We start from the raw sequence: 20,604 nt of genomic DNA on the forward strand, positions 1-20,604 counted from the left end.
GGCGGTCGTGGCGCCGGGTGCCGAGCAGCTCCGGGCGGCACCGCCGGGGCCCTGGGAGGCCATGTTGCTGGAGAAAGGCAGTGGCTTCCCAGCAGCTAGAGGGCCGACGGCACCCACGGACCAGACGACCGGCAGGGCCGGTCCCGGGCAGATGACCCCCTTTCCCGTCTGCACGCTCCCCCCAAATCCACGTTCTCGGTCTCAGGGCCCAGGGTCCTCCCCCGGCCCCGAGCTCAGGGTGCGGCTCTGTCCTCTGCCTCATCCAAGGGTTCTTTGCATCCCCACTGCCGGGCCCCACTCTGATCTCCACCCCTCTCTCTCCTACGTGTCCGGACCTATCCGCTCCGGTCTGGGACTTGCCGGGCGCCTGTGCAAACCCGACAGACACCTTCTCCCCGCCCGGGCTGTGGACGGTGCCCTCCAGACAAACCGGGGCAGGAAACGTTGACTGCCCCTCGATGGGAAGTCCCCGAATCCTCGAGGGCTAGCAGCCTCCTGGCGTTTCCCAGGCCCGTGGGGACCCGGCCAAGGGGCCGTGCCCAGGTAGGGAGGGCACGGGGCACGCACACACCTAGGAGTGAGTCTCAGGTCTCCGCAGCAGTGCTCCTCACAGAGGGGGTCCCAGACCCAGACCCGTGGTGGTGGCAGCAGCGTCAGCCCGGAGCTTGTTAGAGTCACAAGTTCTCAGGCCCCACCGCAGATCTGCAAGATCAGAGACTCCGGGGTGGAGTCCGGCGTCGCGAGGTTGAACAAGCCCTCCAGGTGTTCCCACGCGGCCGTCCAGCGTGAGAACCACGGGGACGGATGGTTCCTGATGGCACCCACTTGTAGAGAAGCCACGAGCTTTCTCTGCCTCTGCGGGGCCGCCCTTGCTTGTGACCTCCCCAGGTGACAGGCAGGGACAACCACAGGTGGTCCTGGAGAACAGGGTGACTCGGGCAGGACTCTCTCCCAGGGGGGCCACACCTGTCAAGTGGCGTGGGAAAGACTTTGTTACCTTCCTGCCGTCCTCACCTGCAGGAGCCTGGAGAGCTCCCCTGGCCAACACCACACTCGCGGGTACGGGCACCAGCTCTGCCCACCTTTTCCCGGGTACCGGGTACTAGGCCTGTGTGCGTGTGTGGAGGTGGGATCCATGCTTTACAGAGAACTGTCCCAGACGCACTCAGGGCCGCTGGAACACACAGCGCGCCGGGCAAGGAAGGGGTGGAGGGGGGGAGAGTGGGGCGGGGGTGCCGCGATCCGGTCCCCGGGAGGCTGGATGCGCCCCGGACCGCACAGCAAGGCCGCTCTCCGAGGCCAGGGCGGGGAGGGGCTGCAGACGCGGTGACCATGCCCTTGGTCATCCCGGTGGGGCCGCCGCCCCCTTCTCCCCTCACTAGGCCCCCGGGGGCCCCGATACACTGGCCCTGGCCGTCTAGAGGGCCAGACACCGTCAGGTCGGCCTCGCCCCGGCGGAACGCACAGGTCCCCAGGCCTCGGGGAACGGAGACTCTGGCAGGGGCCAGGACCCGGAGAGGCGGGGAGCGGAGCCCAGGGACGGAGGGCGGTGTCCAGAAGGCCGGGGCGTCGTCCGGGCACGCCGCGCCCACCCTCACCGCCCCGGCACCGGTCTCCTCCTGTCCCTCAGCGCGCCACAGGAAGCCCCGCCCCACAGGTCGCGGGGCACCGCCTTCCTGCCCACCCCTTCCGGCTAGCTCCGCCAATGCCCCAGCTCGGCTCAGGACGGGGCCGCTCCCAGGCCGTCCGCGGAAGCCCCGGCCCCGCGGCCTGACGGACGTGTCCCCTGCCCAATCAAAACAAGCCGGTCTCCTGCGCGCCCCTCTGGGCTCGGCTCCCGCGCGCTCCTTTCTAGCGGTCGGGCCCGGTGGGCCGCGCGACCCCTGGACGTCCCGGCGGGACGAGCGGGACGTCTGCGTGCAGAGTCGCGCAAGTCGTCGTGTCCGTCCACGCCAAGCCCTGCTTGTGTGCTTTCGGCTGGAACTTGGATCTTGAAGTAACGGACCTCACGGGGAGTTCCGGAGAAGCGCCAGGGCGCCTCCCGCAGTTCCCTGGGACCGGCAGGGTGCACATCTAGTGCAATCGCACACCCGGCTTTGGCATTGCTGCCGTCCGAGAGCTGCTCCGTGTGTGCCGCTCCCGCGTGTGCGGCCGCGCGTAGCTCTGCACTTTCGCCACGCGTGTAGATTCAGGCGACTCCCACGGGCATCCGCGTCCAGTTGGTTCCCTCCCAAGGACCCCTCCTGTTAACCTTTCGTAACCACAGCCTCCTCCCCTCTGCTCCCTCCCACCCCGCGACCACCAGTGTTGTGTGCTCGCTCGTGTACAAGTTGGTCATTTGAGCACTTCGGTAAATGGAACCATGCGGTATGCAGTAGGTCTCAGTGACGCGGGGTGGGCTTTTTTCCCTTCACTCTCATAATGCCCTTGAGATCCATCCAGATGGTTGCGTGTATCCATAGTCAGTTCTTCCTTCGTATTGCTTAGCTACGGTCCTTGGTGTGGATCGACCGGTTGCTTCAAACATTCACCCGCTGAAGGACACGCTGCTCGTCCCCAGTCCTAGGCTGCTGCAGATACCCCTGCTATGGGCATTCACGTACATGTTTTCGCGTGATCCTAAGCTTCTGTTTCTTTGGCCTAAATGCCCAAGAGTGCAATTGCTGGGTCCTATGGACATGGATGTTTAGCTTTAAATATTTCATTTAATTTTAGGGTATTTATTTAAGTAATCTCTATACCGAACGTGGGGCTCCAACCCACCACCCCAAGATCAAGGGTTGCACGCTCTTCCCACCGAGCCAGCCAGGCGCCACCTGGATGTTTAGCTTTAGGAGAAACTGCCCACTTGCAGTCCACCCTGGCTGTTATCATTTTCCATTAGCACCCTGCACAGTTTTAGAGCGCATCATTGAACATTTTTACAAAGCAACATTATATTAAGCAAGATTGTTAACAATTTTGTCTCTCTCTTCTACATATAGTCTTCTAATGCAATCACCAACATAGTCATTTACAGAGTTTTACAAAGCATATACCCTGGGGCGGGGGCGGGGGCGGGGGCGGGGGCGGGCAGGGAAAAACAAAAATGAATAAAAATAAAAAGCATACATCCTATATATTTAATTGTGATTTTCTCTTACTTACTTAGCAATAGGTCTTTGAAAACCTTCCATGTCACTAAACAAATGTCTAGCTCATTTCTCTTCTGGCTGCGTGGTATCTGATGCATGTACTGTATGTATGTACTGTATGCAGGTACTATAATTTACATCATGAATCCCCAACTGGATGGTACGTTTACCTTTCCTCTTCTCTCTGCCGTTGGCATTAGCACCGCAAGTACCAACTGTGAACGTGTGTCAGCCTCCCTCTAGGATAATTACCTCTAAGTGAAATTGACAGGTCAAAACCTATGGGCGTTTGAAATGTCAATAGATACTAGGAGATGGCCTTCCCGACAGAAAGACCCCACTGGTGGTACACTAGGGCTGTTAGTTCTTTGTTACCTATGTTGCAAATATTTTGCCCCCAGTATGTCTTTTGTCTTCAAGGACAAGGCTTGCCGGTTTGGGCAGTCAAGAAGGTATACATTTTTTTTTTAAGTTTTTATTTTACTTTTATTTTTAATTACTTATTTTCTTTGAAAAATTTTAACGCGATTTATTTCTGAGAGACAGAGACAGAGAACAAGCAGGGGAGGGGCAGAGAGAGAGAGAGGGAGACACACAATCTGAAGCAGGCTCCAGGCTCGGAGCTGTCAGCCCAGAGCCCCACACGGGTCGAACCCACGAATCGTGAGTGAGATGGTGACCTGAGCCGAAGTCGGACGCTTCACCGACTGAGCCACCCAGGCACCCCAATTTTTAATTATTTTCCATGCTTGTTTATTTTTGAGAGAGAGGGAGAACGCGAGTGGGGGAGGGGCAGAGAGAGGGAGTCAAGAGGATCCAAACCGGACTCTATGCTGACAGCACAGAGCCCCATGTGGGGCTAGAACTCACAAACCGTGAGATCATGACCTGAACCCAAGTCGGAGGCTTACCCGAATGAGCCACCCAGGCGCCCCTAAAGTTTTTGTTTTTAAGTCATCTCTACACCCCCCTTGGGGCTCCAACTTCAAACCCTGAGGTCAGGAGTCACATGCTCTACAGACTGAGCCAGCCAGGCGCCCCAAAGTTACACACTTTTATACCACCAAGGGTATTAAACTGTCAATTGGCGATTTCTGGGTTGCGTATCGTGGGCACGAAGGCCTCCTCCCACGTGTGATGACAGTAAGGAGACTCGGGGTGGCATTGATGAGCCTGTTGCCAAGTCCTCGGTGACCCGGGCTGGTAGGTTGACCCGCTGGGCCAATGGCTGTGGCCCTGGGCGCCGGTCACATGATGCAGTGCTGCCTAGGCTGGGGGCTGGGGGCGGTGCCACTCTGACAGACAGCCCCTGTCCTCCAGGGATGCCAGTCCAGTTTGGGAGAAAGACCAGCGAATACGGAATGAGAAACACGCATAGGTTGCGCGCGGGTAAGCAAGAGAAATCCCGGGGAAGAGGACGCAGAGCAAATGCAAAGTCAGGGGTGGGTGAGCAGGGATGCGCTAGGGCCGTGGGGAGGAGCTCCCGGGGTAGGGAGGAGCTCCCGGGGTGGGGAGGAGCTCCCGGGGTGGGGTTCCCAGGTGCCAGGAGCAAATGGCTTTCAGAAGGTCAGAGGGCAGAACCGAGACCCCACCTAAAACCCGTGTTGGTGAAGGGTGACCCCCGCGGGGCAAAGGCAGGATGGTGCTATCAGGAGAAGTGGGTCTGAGGGAGCGGGGACGAACGCCCCCCTGACTCCAGTCCTAGCAGCCGCGAACAGGGAGGGGCTGCCTTCCCCCCACCCCTAGCTGCAGGCTGAGAGAGGAACCGCTCCCCCTGCATCGTCGTGGTACTGCTGGGCTCCGGGCCGGCCGAGCACATCCACCCTCCCTGGAAGGGTAGCTCACCCCAGGCTTCCGGCCCAGGACCCCCAGAGGCCCAGCGGGACACGTGTCAGCAACCTCGACTTGAAGACACGGCCCACCTTGGTGGAGAACCGGCAGGCCTGTCGAAGACAGGACTGGCCCTGTGGACCTTCCCAGGGTGCAACTCTCAGAGGCCAGAGGACATCATTTGCAGTCATGGCCTTGCGTGCTTGCGGTGTGCCTCGGCTCCTCCCATCCCGCAGCCCTAGCAGCCTGTTCGCGGCGTGATCCCCATTCACGGCTTCTTCCGCACCACTAGCTGGCAAGTGGCCCAGGCGGGGTGTGGATCAAGGACGTCGGGCTCAAGCCAGATCCCCTTCTGTGGGGCTGTGCTCTACGGCGCGGCTCACTCCCTCACTTGGAGGTCCCCGGGGAACGTGTGGCACACTCAGCATGTCCTGGAGGTTTGAGAGGTGAGCCCAGGTGGCCATCCCCCACGGAAGCCTCCTGGGGCCAGCACACAGCAAAGGGGGCAGGGTGAGAAAGAGAGCCGCCTTCCCCTCTTGTGCTTAACCGGGGCAGGGCGGGGGGGGGGGGGGGGGGGCTTCAAAACCCAGACTGGCATTACCTTTGATTTCTCAGGAGATCAGAGAGCGGCGCTCGTGGATATCTACGCGTTGTTTGCGTTATTGTGATAGAAAGCTACTCCACCTCCCCAAGTCTTCAATGGCCTGTGAGACACAACAAAATAAAAACACAGAAGAGGGAATCAAACAGATAAGGATAATTTTAAAAGCCCAGGCACGGGGCACCTGGGCGGCTCAATCACTAGAGCACGCAACTCTGTGTCTCGGGGTTGCGAGTTCCAGCCCCGCGTTGGGCACACAGAGGTTCCTTAAAGGAAAAAAAAAAAAAAAAAAAAAAAAAGCACCCAGGCAATTTTGAAAAAGAACTGTCGAAGTCGGGCGCCTGGGTGGCTAAGTCTGTTAAGTGTCTGACTTTGGCTCAGGTCATGATCTCTTGGTTCGTGAGTTCGAGCCCCACGTCGGGCTTTGTGCTGATGGCTCAGAGCCTGGAGCATAGATTCTGTGTCTCCCTCTCTCTCTGCCCCTCCCCTGCTCGTGCTCTTTCTCGGTCTCTCTAAAATAGACATGAAAAAGCGTAGGAGTAACAAAACATAGCCTTTGGAATAAAATCCGTCAACAGACGGATGAAACCACAAACAGATGCCATTGAAGAAAGAATTACTGACCTGGAAGATGGTCCTCAGAAATCATCTCCTGCCCCATATCCCCTCGTGGTGGATAAGGTTGCTTCCGCCTTCCCTGAGAAATTGTGGCAGCCCCTCCTCAGAGATCCAGGCTCTGCCTCTTCCAGGCCCCTCATCCTGGCGTCTAGGTGTCTGCTCAGCCCGACCTCTTCCCTGCTTCCCCTCGCCTTAGGGACGGCAGCTTTCTGCCATACGATCTGTTTCTTCAGCCCTCCGGGCCCTGAGCCACCAAATGCTCGTATTCGATTTCGTCTGCTGAGAAACCGTGTCTATTTCTCGTCTCCTTCTCCTGCCCGACTGCTACAGAGTCGGACCTGGGAGTGGTCTCAGAAGAGGGGCCCGCCAAGTGGGGATGTGGGGATGGGTGTGGTCGCGCCCTTGGGCCCCAGGGCAGGGCTCGGGCTCCCTGCCAATGGGAACTGGGCGCGTGCGTAGCACCCGTGGTCTGCGGGGACCTCTTCCTTCATCAGGCTGTCACCTGCAGTGAACCGGGATGAAGGGCCACCTGCGGGAAGCCCTGAGGAGCCGGCGTGGCTGCTGTACTGTCACGGCGGTAAGGACGGCTCTGAAGACCGTGGTGTGGTGATCCCGGAGCGCGCAGAGAAAACAACGGCAACTTTAGTTCCTTACCTCTCAGCTCCAGTCACAGCACGACACGCACAGAACTCCCCCGACAGCCCTAAAAATTCCCTTCCTTCCGTACCTGCAAGGGTTCCTCGTGGTGAAAATTAAACACAAGTTCATCGGTGCGGGTTACAGAATCCCAAAGTTCACTGAATTCCCAGCCTCTCTGTGTTTCTCGTGTGAAAGGTATGGCCGTGGTTGGAGGAGTGTGGCCCGGAAACCTGGAACTGGGACGTCTGCTCGGCCTCAGTCGAAGCTGAGAGTCGGGATGCCATCAGCCCCTCTGAGCCCCCCATTGTGGTTCAAGTAGCTGCCCCGTGTCTAAGGGACTGGTGTCCCGTCGCCAGAAGAATGTGTCATTATCTTGTGTGGGCTTGGTCCCTTGTAATGCAATTCATGTTGTCCTTGAGATCCTGTGCAACAACCCGCTTGCCATTCAGCCCATATGTAGGGTGCAGTCACAGTATGCCCCACGGCTAAGTCTGAACCATGAGGAAATAGCTCATGTGTCAATAAAAATTCCCAGATGTAACTGGTATCTAACAGATTAATCCTATTTGAACATTTGTGGGAATGGATTCTCCGGCTACCAGGCTAAGGAGGTGAGCTAAGGCACTCACTGGGGTAGATTCACTGATAGGGATGTACTTACTAAATGTTACTGACGGAATGTGGAGCACTTGCAGCTGGTAAGAAATACAGGCCCGTGCTTGTTTGGTTGACTGAACTTGGACTCACTAGTGGCCTGTAGTTGATCGGTTTCAATGCCAGGACTCTCTTGGCATGAGGTGAAGGGAATCTAAAGTGTTACGAGAAAAAGAGAAAAAAAACCCAAGTGTTAGAGAGAGAACAACTTGGCAAGTGTTAGAGAGAGAAGATCACGTTGGATCTGAACACCCCACACCCTATGTTCCACAGGATGGTCCAGAAGCAGCTCCTTTCAGTGAAGCTTTGAGAGAACCATTAGAGTAGGAACAGTTGCATCTTAGAAAAGCTCTGGAAAGATCACCATGGGCGCCCCTGGCTGGCTCAGTTGATAAAGAATGCAACTGTTGACCTCTGGTTAGTTTACCACATTGGGTGTGGAGCCTCGTTAAGAGAAAAAAAAAAAAAGATCAGGCCCCTGGATAGCCCAGTCGGTTAAGTATCTGACACTTGATTTTGGCTTAGGTCAGGATCTTCAAGGTTTGTACATTCGAGCCCTGCATTGGGTTCTGTGCTGACAGTGCAGAGCCTGCTTGAGATTCTCTCTTTCTCTGTCTGGCCCTCCCCTGCGCTCTCTCTTCTCTCTTAAAAATAAATAAACATTTTTTAGAAAAGAAAAAAGAAAATGAATGAAATAAAACAGGCCAAGTGCTACAGCATGTTTGATATATAGAACTCTAAATGCTCCAGGTATGGGAGCCAAAAATCTGCCTTGAGCTGCTCCAGTGGAGTCACAGACTCTCACCCAGTTTCGAGACCCAGAGTCCCTTCATGGACCGGGAGGTGGGTCCCCTGAGACACACACTGCACCATTGCTCCGTGGAAACCACAAAGAGATCTGCAGGCCTGTACTCAAGTGACAGGTTGTCCCGGAGAACAGGTGTGCTTGAGCAAGCAGGCCTCCCTCCTTGGCAGGCCACACCTATCAAGTGACGTGGGAAAGGCTTTGTTACCTTTCTCCTGTCCCCACCTCCAGAAGTGTGGACAGTTCTGGGATTTACTGAGATCGCTGGTAACTCAAGCACTAACTCTGCCCATCTCTCTTGGATCCTATTCTTGTTGGGGGATTGGGGGGCTTATTGTGAACCATCTCAGGGGCACACTTTCCATGTGCTGGAACACAGTGGGCAGGGAAAGGAGTGTGTTGAGGCGTGGGGGTGTGCCACAATCTGGGCCCTGGGAGGACGGAAGCGTCCAGAACTGCACCGCAAGGCTGCCCTCAAAGGCTAGGAGTGGGGCACAGCCGGAGAAGGAATGACAGTGCTCCTTTGCCAGCCTTGGTGCGGTTGTAGCCTCCGTCTCCAAGTCACCCTGGGGAGCATAACGTCTCTTTTCTCTGCCTGGTCAGGGTGGGCGGGGTGGGCCCAAAGGTGTACAAGGGGTCTGCCATGCCCTGGATCATGAGGGAGGCTTCTCCTTGCCCTTTCTCCAGCGAGAGGGCGCAGCTCTGCCACTTGACTTCGACGAACCGGGAAACTGCGCATGGCTTACAGCAAAGGCAGCTCCGGAATCTTCGGTTAATACGGGGGGCGGGGTGGTGGTGCGGAGGCGGGGCGAGCCTGCCGCTCCGCCGACAAAGGGACGTGGACCTAGGCTCCAGCACAGCATGTGCCATGGGGTCCTGGAGCTTAGAGGGAGGCTGGGGGGGGTGCGCATCCCAGCCCCGTGACCCCGGGAACACGCAAGCAGCCACAGTGAGCCACACTCAGGGGTACTATCCTTCTTTCAACCCCAGGAGTATATGGCGTTCATAGTTACGGCAAAGCCTTGGGGAAGAGTTCTACACCCAAGATGGCCGGCCGGAAACAGGCTTCTCGCGCCGATGTGGCGAGGCCAGATTGGCTAGCTGGCCGCCCGCCTTTGAACGCTCAGCTGTGTCCCGGTTCAGCTCTGGAGCGGAGCCCCGCCCGCACGCAGGCGCACAAAGCTGCTGCATCTATGGTCCGGAAGTGTGACAGAGCGTCCACCCGCTCTGGCCAGGACTCTATGGTTCCTATGCGCGAAGATCGGCCGCCTATATAAGGCATGCGCAGGCGTGGGAGCGCCTCTTTTCCTTCGGCGCGGTGAGTAGTCGTGGTCCTGGAGTTGTGCGTTGTCCTTGCTGGTTCTCTGTCCCGGTTTGAGGCCTGTCCGCGTCTTCTGTTCCGACTTTGTCTGTTTCGTTGCAGCCACTGAAGATCTTGGTGTCGCCATGGGCCGCCGCCCCGCCCGGTGGTGAGTGCCAAATCCGTGCAATTTTCGCTGATGTGAAAAATGGAGGGAGAACTGTATTTCAACGCTAAAATTAACCGTGGGGTGGGGCCTCCGGGGCACCTTTTCTATATTAAGAACGGACTCCACGTTTTTACTGATACTCCGGGTCGCTTGGGGATTTCGTTTACACTGTCTGTTTCTTTTATTTTTTTGTTTTTTATTATTATTTTTTTAATGTTTATTTATTTTTGAGACAGAGAGAGACAGAGCATGAACGGGGGAGGGTCACAGAGAGAAGGAGACACAGAATGTGAAACAGGCTCCAGGCTCTGAGCTGTCAGCACAGAGCCCGACGCGGGGCTCGAACCCACGAACCGTGAGATCATGACCTGAGCCGAAGTCGGACGCTTAACCGACTGAGCCACCCAGGCGCCCCTGTCTGTTTCTTTTAAAGTTCAGGCCTTTCTTAAGCGTTTCTTCTGTTTTGTTGGGGTGCCAGATTTACCTTGGCCTGCATGTGTTCCGCCACTTATGGGCTGAAATCGACGGCCGCCTTACATCTCTCCGTCCTGGAAATTAGCCACCTTTTCAGACTCGATACCCTCTCAGGGCCTTTGTGTGCCGTCCCCATCTTATTTCCGGGCGACATGCCCGTTCGGCCTCGGTCGCCAAGGGCCGCCCTGACCAGAGGGCTCAGCCACCTCCTGTGCCCTGCAGGGGGCGTCAGAATCTTTTCACGTGTGGTTTCGAAGGCGGATTTATTGCCACGTGCCCAAAAATCAGTGGCATGAATTATGTTACTAATTAGCAAGAAATTTGCAGTGCCTTTGAGATGTTTCTCTTATTTAACTGGAAAAGTGCCTTTCCACCTGTTGACCTTATAGGAAGCATGGAACCATAATAATACGGGGTTGAGGGAGATCTTTTGCTTCTATGTTTTCTGTATGAGTGTTCTCTAATTTTTGGTCATTTTGTTTTGACCGTGTTTTGCTTAGAGCAAAATTCCAGGAGTGGAGACAGCTAGAGATTGAGATGTTGCCTCCAGTCCCCATTCTCTGCCATCCTTTGGTCTTAATTTAAGGGAGTTCTCAAAGTGCTTATTGGGTTCACTTGTGAACTATAAACTTGGATTTCTCCCCTCCCCACAGTTACCGGTATTGTAAGAACAAGCCGTATCCAAAGTCTCGTTTCTGCAGAGGTGTCCCTGGTAAGTAGTGGGAGAGTTCCCAAACTGGTTTGGCTGCACTGACTCAGTTGCCTCCGGTGCCCCTCCCCCACATACTTATCTCCATATTTTTCAGATGCCAAGATCCGCATTTTTGACTTGGGGCGTAAGAAGGCAAAAGTGGATGAGTTCCCACTGTGTGGCCACATGGTGTCAGATGAATACGAGCAGCTCTCCTCTGAAGGTGAGGCTGGATTCCTTAATCCCATCCTTTCTAACTGCTCCCCTCCCCCACCAGACCCAGAACAAACTGCACCAGATTCACCATTTAATCAAGAGTGTCTGATGGCAAGCCTTTTTATGAAGTTCACCCAGTCGATACAGATGTACACTGAGGGCCAGGGACGGTTACAGTAAGTGGCTCTGTCCTATCTTGTCTCACTGCTGCCTCCCACCTGCCCCCAACCTAGCCCTGGAGGCTGCCCGAATTTGTGCCAACAAGTACATGGTGAAAAGCTGTGGCAAAGATGGTTTTCACATCCGGGTGCGGCTCCACCCTTTCCATGTCATCCGTATCAACAAGATGTTGTCCTGTGCTGGAGCTGACAGGTGAGCTGGGTCCTGGGTGTCTGTCTTTTGAGGGGTTTTCCCATAACTTGAGGCTTTTGTTTGCCTTGTTTTTTCCATCGGAACAAAGAGATGGTCTCTCGTACGGGACTCTCCCATAATAAAGCCAAGTTAAAGGTTCCCAAAACAAAAGGTATCACGACTAAGTCTTAGACTCTGGGTGACAGGTGGAGGGAGGTGCTTCTGAGGGAGAGGCTTTAATCCTGATGATACCCATCTGCCAGCAAGCAGGTAGCTGAAGCAGCCACCAGTTGGAAGGCTTTCAGCTGAGCCCAATGACACCTTGTAGAGGCTGCCTAGTCTTTTCAGGTTTTCCATTTTCTGCAGCCAATTAAGCCGACTGTGCTCTTTCCCCATGGGGCCCAGTGTGCAATGGCTGCGAACAGCAGCCTCCTTGGTAGTGTATGCAGCCTGTTGGTTGTACGGGTTGCCCTAAGGGACCTTGGAGACAGTTTTGTTCCAGTGGACATTGAGGGTTGGCCTCATGCTTTCCCCAATCTAGGCTCCAGACAGGTATGCGGGGTGCCTTTGGAAAGCCCCAGGGCACAGTGGCCAGGGTCCACATTGGCCAAGTCATCATGTCCATCCGTACCAAGTTGCAGAACAAGGAGCATGTGATTGAGGCTCTACGTAGGGCCAAGTTCAAGTTCCCTGGCCGCCAGAAGGTAAGTTGTGCCGAAACCTTGGTCCTGTTTTACTTGCCCCGGTCAGTGTCCAGGTTTCCTGATTTCGTTATTTTCATCTTTCCATAGATCCACATTTCCAAGAAGTGGGGCTTTACTAAGTTTAACGCGGACGAATTTGAAGACATGGTGGCTGAAAAGCGGCTCATCCCAGATGGCTGTGGGGTCAAATACATCCCTAATCGTGGCCCCTTGGACAAATGGCGGGCTCTGCACTCATGAGAACCTCAGCACTGCCCTTCCCCATTCATGCCCACCAATAAATCCTGCTTCCTGTCTATTTGTCTTTGCATCTGGATTCAATGGTGGTGGGCTGGGAGGGGGACTCTAGAGTCACTACCTTGTCTTTTCGGAAGAAGGTTGACGAGCTGGCCAAGGCCAGCAAGGAGATAAACCTAGCGACATGGCCTGGGACCAGCATCCTCTCAATTGTCTGGTTGGGACTTGGACTTGGACCTGGACCTGCCTAGATCAGAAGCTATCAATTCAGGTTTTCCCTGCCAAGTTCATGCTGTGATTAGTCCAGTATAGTCCAGTGGATGCTGCCTTAGTAAAGTGCCCTGCCCAGTGATGAAATAGGGCTGGTGGCCTAAGGTTGACCTCTGGCTGCTTGTGGAATCTTTCCCCACGTGTCCCAGACCAGCAACATCACTGGAAACAGAAAGAAGTGAATCAGACGAGGCATGGTTCCAGCCATGTTTTAACCAGCACTCCAGGAGACCCGGTCCTCCAGTTAGCCCTTGAATAGTTTTCCTGTGTTGGGAGTTGTCCAGCTTTGACCCACACCATCCACCGCTCCTGTGGCCTCATTTCTGGGTCCCTCCTCACCACCCTGGCCAGTGTCCCCTGACCTCGAGCTCCCCCAGCTGAAACGGCTCATAGGCTTGGCAATGAGAGACAGTTGGCAAGTATGCAGCTCCCCTGGCCTGGAGCTCCTGGTGTGCTGGCCGGCACTTCTGAGGGCCAGGATTACAAGAGCAGGAACAGGCCTGGGGAGTTCTTAGCAGGCTGGATGGCCTGGGGCTGTGCATGCAGAAGGGGATCTGGTTCCAGAGCCGTGCACGGTGGCCCCAGAGCTGCTGTGTACTGCTTCCTGGAGCTGGGCTGTGCTGCACTTAATCCCTGTGGCTCCTGAGAGTCCTTTTGTAATCATTACTTCCAGCCATTTATGAAGTTTAAAATGACCTTTATTTTTGACCTTGAGGTGGTTCTAAACCATAAACATTTATGCTTAAGTGGCTCTGATGTCTTGCTAATGGGCTTTACTGAACACTGCTCTCTGGAAAGGAGCTGGGGAAGGAAGGGTTCTGTGATACCAACACCCCGAATAGGATCATTGTTGACATTTTGCTATGTATCCTATCATGTATCCCCTTTGGCTGAACAACCATGTAGCCACACAGTTGCTACCACAGTTATACGGTAAATGCTACATACAGATATTTTCTGTAAACCTGAGCCCTGCCAGCCACTGGACTGACAGTGCGTGGGGCAAGGCTGGGCTGCAAGAAGGTTGCAAATATGGGCTCCTGCAGCAGGCACAGCAAGCACGGGGGCTGTTTGAAACATTTTCTGTTCTCTAGTTACTATGTGTATGTGTAAACTGCTTCTCAATCCTTGTACTTGCTGTAGTCCTAATACTGATGTAGATGAATCCCGTGTGCAATGGAAATGGCCCTTGGATGTATCAGCTACACGTATGTGATATCCCTACAATTTAGCTTTTTGTTCTCAATGTGTAAGTTCCCTTTTTGTCATAGAACAAAAACCTTTGGGTCTGTTGTGATTCCCTTTCCTGAGACCTGCAGTTTGGCCAGAATCACCAGAGCCCTCCCTCCTCCTCCCCCTGCCCCGGAGCCTGCTCTGTCCCCACTCCTGACAGTAGCTGGGGACACAGTGGCATGGGTCTAGCCTCAGGGCCCCTCCCTGCTTTCCTCTTCTACATTCTAATGCCAGCCAGGAGCCCGATCAAAGAACGCAAGCCAAACCTAAGAAGAGACAGATGGAGGAGAGCCACGGTCCAGTGGGGCAGAGCTCTAGTCAGATGGAGGAGGGCTGCAGGTGACGCCCTCAGGAGTCTCTGGACCCCAAAGCCGTCCGAGAGCAGATGGCAGAGACCAGGATTTGAGTCCTGAAGGCAGCACCATCCTCACGTCTGTAGGCAGCAGGCCCAGTTAGGGAAGCAGCAGCAGCAGCAGCAACAGAGCGGCGGCCAGGCCGAGAGGCTGGACCCTGCGTGCCGCCCGGCTCAGCTCCACTTCCACAGGGTAGTGGTCGCTGACGTTGAGGGCCTGGGGGGCGGGCAGCGAGACAGAGCGTCGGTGCCAGGGCCGAGGCGCTTCCCCGGGAAGCCGTTCCCGTCTCCCCCTTTACCTCCTCCTCGGTGAGTCCGAAGCTCCCGGGGAAGTCAAAGGCGGCAGCGGAGCGCAGCAGGCTCTGGCAGCGCTCGCCGTGCAGCACGATGCGGTCATACGCGCAGTGGGTGCTGGCGCGCACTGTGGTGTCCTCCCCGTCGGGGATCACCCAACGGAAGCCTTCCTGAGTCCGCAGCACCAGCTCACCTATGCGCTTTTTGGTCAGCGAGGCGCAGTCGGCGTTGAAGTCCCCAAGCAAGATCATGTCCTGGAGAGGGGGTGGCGGTCAGGCCGGGCCACCCAGCCATCATGTCCCCGGCCCTCCCGCGCAAGCTGCCCCCGCCCTACCTTGCTCTGCCAGTGCTTGGAGACGTCCAGAAACACATCGTACAGGGCGTTCAGCTCTTTCTCCACGGCCTTCGGACTGGTGTGCAGCGGGACCAGCACCAGGCTGGGGAGGACTGCAAGACCCCAGGGACGGAGGACTCACATCTTCTCCTGGCCACTGCCCACCCCGACTCTTCTCAGTAACCGAGCGCTTAGTAGAGCCAGCCAGGTCCTCCTTCCAGCTCCCAGATAGCAGGGTCACCCCTCTCCCCTTCCTACCCTTGCTGGGGAAGGTGAACCGGGCCACAAAGGGCTCCCGGGCGAAGAGATCATCCTCGTCATTGTACACGTAGGAATCCAGGACCTGTGTCTTGTGTGACCTGGGGGAGCAAGGGATGGGAAGCAGTGGCCTCACATCATGGATTCTGGTTTGCAAGTGGCCACAACCTTCCTCGCCTTTTTCCTAGAACCTGTTTTTTATTGAGCTAGAATTCACATACCTGGAAGTTACCTGTTTAAAACGCACAATTCAGTGGTGTTTAGTACATTCACAGGTTGTGCAGCCATCACCACAATCAATTTTAGAACCTTTTTATGGCCCCAAAAAGAAACCTCGCACCCGTGGCAGCTGCTCCCCAGTCCCCTCCTCCTCAGCACCCCCAGGCAGCCACTGACCTACTTTCTGTCTCTGTACACGGATACTGCCTTTCATTTATCCAGTGTGCAGCCGATGGACACTTGCACTGTCATTTTTACTTTGGGGCCGTTACGAGCGTTCCCATGTGGCTTGTTTCTGTCCCCCCTCCTCCATTACTTTGAAGTGAATTCTACACATCGTATGATTTCATCTATACAAATAGGCCTCCTGACCTGACCACTCCCCTTGCCCTCTCCATCCTGACCCTAGAGGGCTCTGCCGCCGCCAGGCTGTCCTAAGGACTTCGGGCTGTCTCCAGAAACCGGGCCTGTCCAAGGCCCACAGGGAGCCCCTGTTGTTGGGTCTCTTCCCAGAAGTGTCAGCCAATTCCCAAAGAGGACGCCAGCCTTGCCCTGAACCGCATTCCCAGGTTCACTCCCAGCTGCACCCGCCTCGGGCGGTGCGTGCCGGCGCCCGAGTTCCTGGCGCCTCTCGGCCCTGCGGAGGGCCCCACCTCTGTGCACGGAGAAGGCAGGCCTCTTGCTGTAGGGACATATGGGCACCAGAGCTGAGTAGGGCAGAGGAGAGTAAGATCCCCAGATACAATCAGTGAGGAGAAAAAGTGCAATGAGAAGGTGAGGGCCACCCCCGGGGGGGAGCACCAGTTGCCCCGGCTGCCCTCCGCACTTACCGGTAGACGTACACGTACTTCTCCATGTACGTGCTGCGCCCCAGCGAGGGGCTGCTCAGCAAGGTGTAGGACCCGGACTCATCAAATCTGCCGCGATAGGGAAAGCCAGGCTCAGGGACCCTGCGGCTCTGGTCGGGGCGGATCAGACCCACAGAGCCCTCCTCACCGATTGAGTTCTCGAAGCAGGAGGGACATAGCACTGCCAGAAGAGTCCACTACTTCCTGAAGCACCATGATATCACAGCGAACCAGGATCTGCAGGACACCAGGAGGGCCAGCCCCACTCAGCGCCAGCGACCCCAAGGGGAAGGTGTGGTCCCTGGGGAACTGGCACTTTTGTGGCCAAGGGTGCTGTGGCTCTCTGGCTGAAGCCCACAGAGAGCACTGAGACCAGAGAGGACCTGGGAGAACACCGAGTGCCACCCCATCCACACCGCACCCGTATCACAGAGGAGGAGACTGAGGCCGATGACAGGGAAGGAGCGTGCTCCACATCTCCAGACCCATGTCTCTCGTTGTCCCCTCTTCTCTCGGAAATGCCCCTGGTCAGGCAGGGCAGGGGCTTCGGGCTGTGGGCACAGCTTTCCTTCAGGGATGAACGTACCCGGACCAACGTGTCCATCACATGTTCCCTGGCCGCCTTCGTGAGCGTCAGCCGCTGGGCATTGAAGGCACAGATGCGAAAGGCCTCGACCCCACCGGGCAGGAGAAGCAGGAGCACCGCCGGGTAATGCATGGCTGGGTGTGCGACGCCAGGGCCCTCGAGGGAGCCCAGGCTGTCCCAGGGTACACTCCCAGCTAGGCTCGGTTCTGCTTCTGGAAGGACATGGCAGTGGGGGACAGAGGAAGTGACGCCCGTCCTGCTGCCCAGCACCAGCCTCCCGGAGCTGCCAGCATTGCAGATCTCCCGCCTTTCTCCCTGCGGACGCTTTCCAACATTGGCACATATGGCTTGACTTTCACGCCTAGTGTGGAGCCCAAGGAGGGGCTTGAACTCGCGACCCTAACGTCAAGATTTGGGCTCAGATCAAGAGTTTGATCCTGCTTTCAATCCTTTCGCATATGTATCCAGAAATGGAACTGCTGGATCATACAGTCATGCTAGGTTTAGTTTTTTTGAGGAGCTGCTATACTATTTTCCATAGTAGCTAAACCCTTTTTTTGCATTCCCACCGGCAGTACACAAGAGTTCAACCTCACAGTTAACTCCAGCTTTTCACCATCATTCGCAGTAGGAGGATCGCCTTCACACAGATCTCTTTCCACTTGTGAGATGATATCAGCAGAATTGTTGGGTTCAAGGGCGTGTACATTTAAAATGATCTCAGCTATGCCAAATCACTCACTGCAGTGTGTGATGGGGCCCCTTTCCCACACCCCCGCCACACTGGATACCCCTTCTTGTTCATCCTGCCAGCTGAAAGGCCCCTCTTTCGCAGCGTCTCTTGGTTAATCTTTGTTTCAGATGCACCCAAACTTTGTCCTGTCACTTGGGCTCAGCCCCTTGCTCTGCTCCTGCTCTCTGTGACATTCTCAGTAAGCAACATTAAGTCCCTCTACTTCTGTCTGCCTCCTTCTCTCTGTCACCTTTGTAACTAAACTCAAGGGGTTCGCCACTTGGGGTGCGCCGAATGGAACACAACCTAAGGAAGTGTTGAAAGCAAAGAACTGTTTGCTTCTTGTTACAAGTAAGGCGACAGGGAGATAGCTCCAAAAGCACTGTCTCCCCGTGGGGTTAATTCAGGAAGCTTTTATCCAGTGTATTAGGGGGTGGGGGCAGGGAGCTGGCAGAGGGACTTTTGGTTCAATTGTGCGTGCCTAGCATGTCAACATGCTAGTGCACACATCTGTTGGAAAAATGGTGGAAAACTCTGCCTATGGAAGATTTTATATTATACAACTATAAATTTTATATTATAAAACTAATTTTTTTAATGTTTATTTATTTTTGAGAGAGACAGAGCATGAGCGGGGGAGGGGCAGAGAGAGGAGACACAGAATCTGAAGCAGGCTCCAGGCTCTGAGCTGTCTGCACACAGATGTGGGGCTTGAACTCACGAATGGTGAGATCACGACCTGGCCGAAGTCGGACACCCAACTGACTGCGCCACCCAGGCGCCCTTAAAATTATTATAATGAACTAAAGGTAGTTATTTTAAGACAACTTGGGGGGGGGGTGCTTCTGTGGTCAGCTCCGATCCAGCCCCAAGTGGCTCACGTGAGGAGCTTCGAGGCGAGACACAGCCAGCAAGGGGCTATGGGGCGAAACACCTAGCTAGCTGGGTATCTCCTTGGCTGGAACTGTTGGTTCTGGAAAACCAACCATATTCCTTCTCTGCTTTTGTCCCTTCCCCTCCTCCCTTCTGCTCATAACTTTCTGGCCTCTTATTTGAGTAACTTCCCACTGCATCCTAGCTAACGCTTTGTCACCTTCCCCCTCGGGCTCACTTTCTGCCTCAACCAAGGCTCTGCCTATCTGTATTTCTCCCTGTCTCTTCTCTGTTCTCCCCTCTTTGTCATGCAGTCTCTGTGCATCTCCTTCATATTCCTGGCTGGGCTGAATGCCTGTCTCTCCCTGGCCACCTGCTCCGTCACTCATGCTGGTGGGGCGGGGGGGGGGGGGAAGATGGGGGCTGCCCTGGTTACTATTCTGGGATGTATGTGGACATTTGAGCAGCCCTGGGTGGTTTAGGGAAGGCCTGGAGGCTCTGGGGCCAAGGGTCCCCACAAGGGCTGAAGGCAAGAAGAACCGGAGAGCGACTGTTCCTGGACTCGGCCCAAAGCCCAACCCAGGCTCCCAACACCAAGCCTTGGCCACAGCCCTGGGGCACCCTTCCCCTTTCACCCCTCTCCCCAGTCTGGGGGCAACTTCCTCCCTCCCTCTGCTTAGAGGGCGCCCATACCTACTCAGACCAGCTCAGGTCCACGCGTGCCTTGGCTGTAAGCAGACCAGCAGATCACCACACCCTCAGGGAATCGCAGCAGCTCTCTGGGCAGGAACCCGAGGGAGAAAGGAGAAAAGAGGAAGAGGCGGCCTTCCCGACCCACCCGTCCGTCCGGGTCAGGCCGTCGCCCCACCCTTCCTGGAGCTTGGGCTCTTCCCCGGGCTGGGCCGGCCCCCCGACCCCGCCTTCCCTGACCCGCCTGGAAGCAGGCGCTGGCAGAGGCCGGGAGCTGTGGGCGGATGACTGACCTGTGAGTCACAGAGGGTGATGGAGCCTCAGCATTCCCATAACGAATGGTTTCCTGTGCCAAGGCCGAGCGGCGAGGAGGAGCTGCTTGGAGAATGCAAACCCGGAGCTGTGCTCTCCCGGGACCCAGCGCTCAGCCCCTGACATGGGCTGCCTCCAGGCATCCTCTGGCAGAGAACAAGCGAGAGCTGGAGCTCGTGCCCAATGTAGCCTGGGCACCCGAGCACAAGAGCTTTCTCTCCACGTCCTCAGGCTGGTTGTCAGGGTGGGTGCACACTCCTAAGTGCTCTGGAGACCCCAAGTGAGCGACAGTCAGCGCGGGAACTGGGCACCACTGCAGTCAAGGCTGGACTGAGGAACTGTCCCCAAGAGAAGGGGAGAACAAAGCTGGCAGCTCGGTGTCCCGTGTGGTCCTGCACTGTCGCTGTTGGGACGACCAGGGGATTCATTGGAGTCTGTGGCCTGGCGGCGGGTCCTCACCGATGATTACAGTGTGGTCCCGTTGTTGGCTGGACCCATGCGCATGAGCACGTTAGGATTGCAGTGGTGATGAGAACACTAGAAACACTGTTTTATTCATTAATCAACTTAGTTTTTAAAGTTTATTTATTTTGAGAGAGAGAGAGAGAGTCCGAGAGCACTTGTGAGTGGGGGAGGGGCAGAGAGAGAGGGAGAGAATCCCAAACAGGCTCCTCGCTGTGAGATCATGACTTGGAGCTGATACCAAGAGTCCCACGCTTAAACAATTGAGCCACACAGGCTCCCCAGAAGCATTTTTAATTTTAAATTTTTTTTTCCACGTTTTTTATTTATTTTTGGGACAGAGAGAGACAGAGCATGAACGGGGGAGGGGCAGAGAGAGGGAGACACAGAATCGGAAACAGGCTCCAGGCTCCGAGCCATCAGCCCAGAGCCTGACGCGGGGCTCGAACTCACGGACCGCGAGATCGTGACCTGGCTGAAGTCGGACGCTTAACCGACTGCGCCACCCAGGCGCCCCCCCCCCCCGAAGCATTTTTAAAAATCAATAAAACTGTGCTTCAAAATTTAAAAAACACGGGCATCTGGTTGACTCATAAGTGCACCATGTGACTCTTGATCTCAGGGTGGTGAGTTCAAGCCTCATGGTGGGTGTAGAACATACTTAAATTAAAAAGGGGCGCCTGGGTGGTTCAGTTGGTTAAGCATCCGACATTGGCT

General features: G+C 55.7%; 2 protein-coding genes, 1 long non-coding RNA gene and 1 other non-coding gene across 5 annotated transcripts; 2 read left to right on the forward strand and 2 right to left on the reverse strand.

The window, feature by feature from the left end:
* Positions 1-5,404: 5,404 nt before the first annotated feature.
* Positions 5,405-7,051, reverse strand: LOC131501853 (uncharacterized). Its single transcript, XR_009256908.1, has 3 exons — positions 6,911-7,051; positions 6,190-6,772; positions 5,405-5,668 (listed from the first exon to the last, which is right to left on the reverse strand). It is a non-coding gene; the product is annotated as an uncharacterized LOC131501853 (long non-coding RNA).
* Positions 7,052-9,580: 2,529 nt separating this feature from the next.
* Positions 9,581-12,484, forward strand: RPL10 (ribosomal protein L10). 2 transcript variants are annotated; one of them, XM_058712266.1, is made up of 6 exons: positions 9,584-9,750; positions 10,878-10,936; positions 11,031-11,138; positions 11,365-11,503; positions 12,024-12,186; positions 12,274-12,484. In XM_058712266.1, exons 1-6 carry the CDS (start codon positions 9,728-9,730, stop codon positions 12,424-12,426), a joined length of 645 nt encoding a protein of 214 aa, XP_058568249.1. In that variant the 5' UTR covers positions 9,584-9,727; the 3' UTR covers positions 12,427-12,484. The 2 variants fall into 2 exon arrangements, with proteins under 2 accessions (XP_058568250.1, XP_058568249.1); XM_058712267.1 differs by lacking the exon at positions 12,274-12,484 and having other exon boundaries at positions 9,581-9,750; positions 12,035-12,143.
* LOC131503323 (small nucleolar RNA SNORA70) lies at positions 11,843-11,975 on the forward strand. Its single transcript, XR_009257413.1, has one exon. It is a non-coding gene; the product is annotated as a small nucleolar RNA SNORA70 (small nucleolar RNA).
* Positions 12,485-13,369: 885 nt separating the features above from the next.
* Positions 13,370-19,297, reverse strand: DNASE1L1 (deoxyribonuclease 1 like 1). Its single transcript, XM_058712265.1, has 8 exons — positions 19,117-19,297; positions 16,818-17,029; positions 16,380-16,468; positions 16,214-16,300; positions 15,165-15,265; positions 14,907-15,019; positions 14,578-14,826; positions 13,370-14,495 (listed from the first exon to the last, which is right to left on the reverse strand). Exons 2-8 carry the CDS (start codon positions 16,947-16,949, stop codon positions 14,379-14,381), a joined length of 888 nt encoding a protein of 295 aa, XP_058568248.1. The 5' UTR covers positions 16,950-17,029; positions 19,117-19,297; the 3' UTR covers positions 13,370-14,378.
* Between the last annotated feature and the right edge of the window lie 1,307 nt (positions 19,298-20,604).

This window comes from Neofelis nebulosa, chromosome X (genome assembly GCF_028018385.1).
Source record: "Neofelis nebulosa isolate mNeoNeb1 chromosome X, mNeoNeb1.pri, whole genome shotgun sequence".
NCBI lineage: Eukaryota > Metazoa > Chordata > Mammalia > Carnivora > Felidae > Neofelis > Neofelis nebulosa.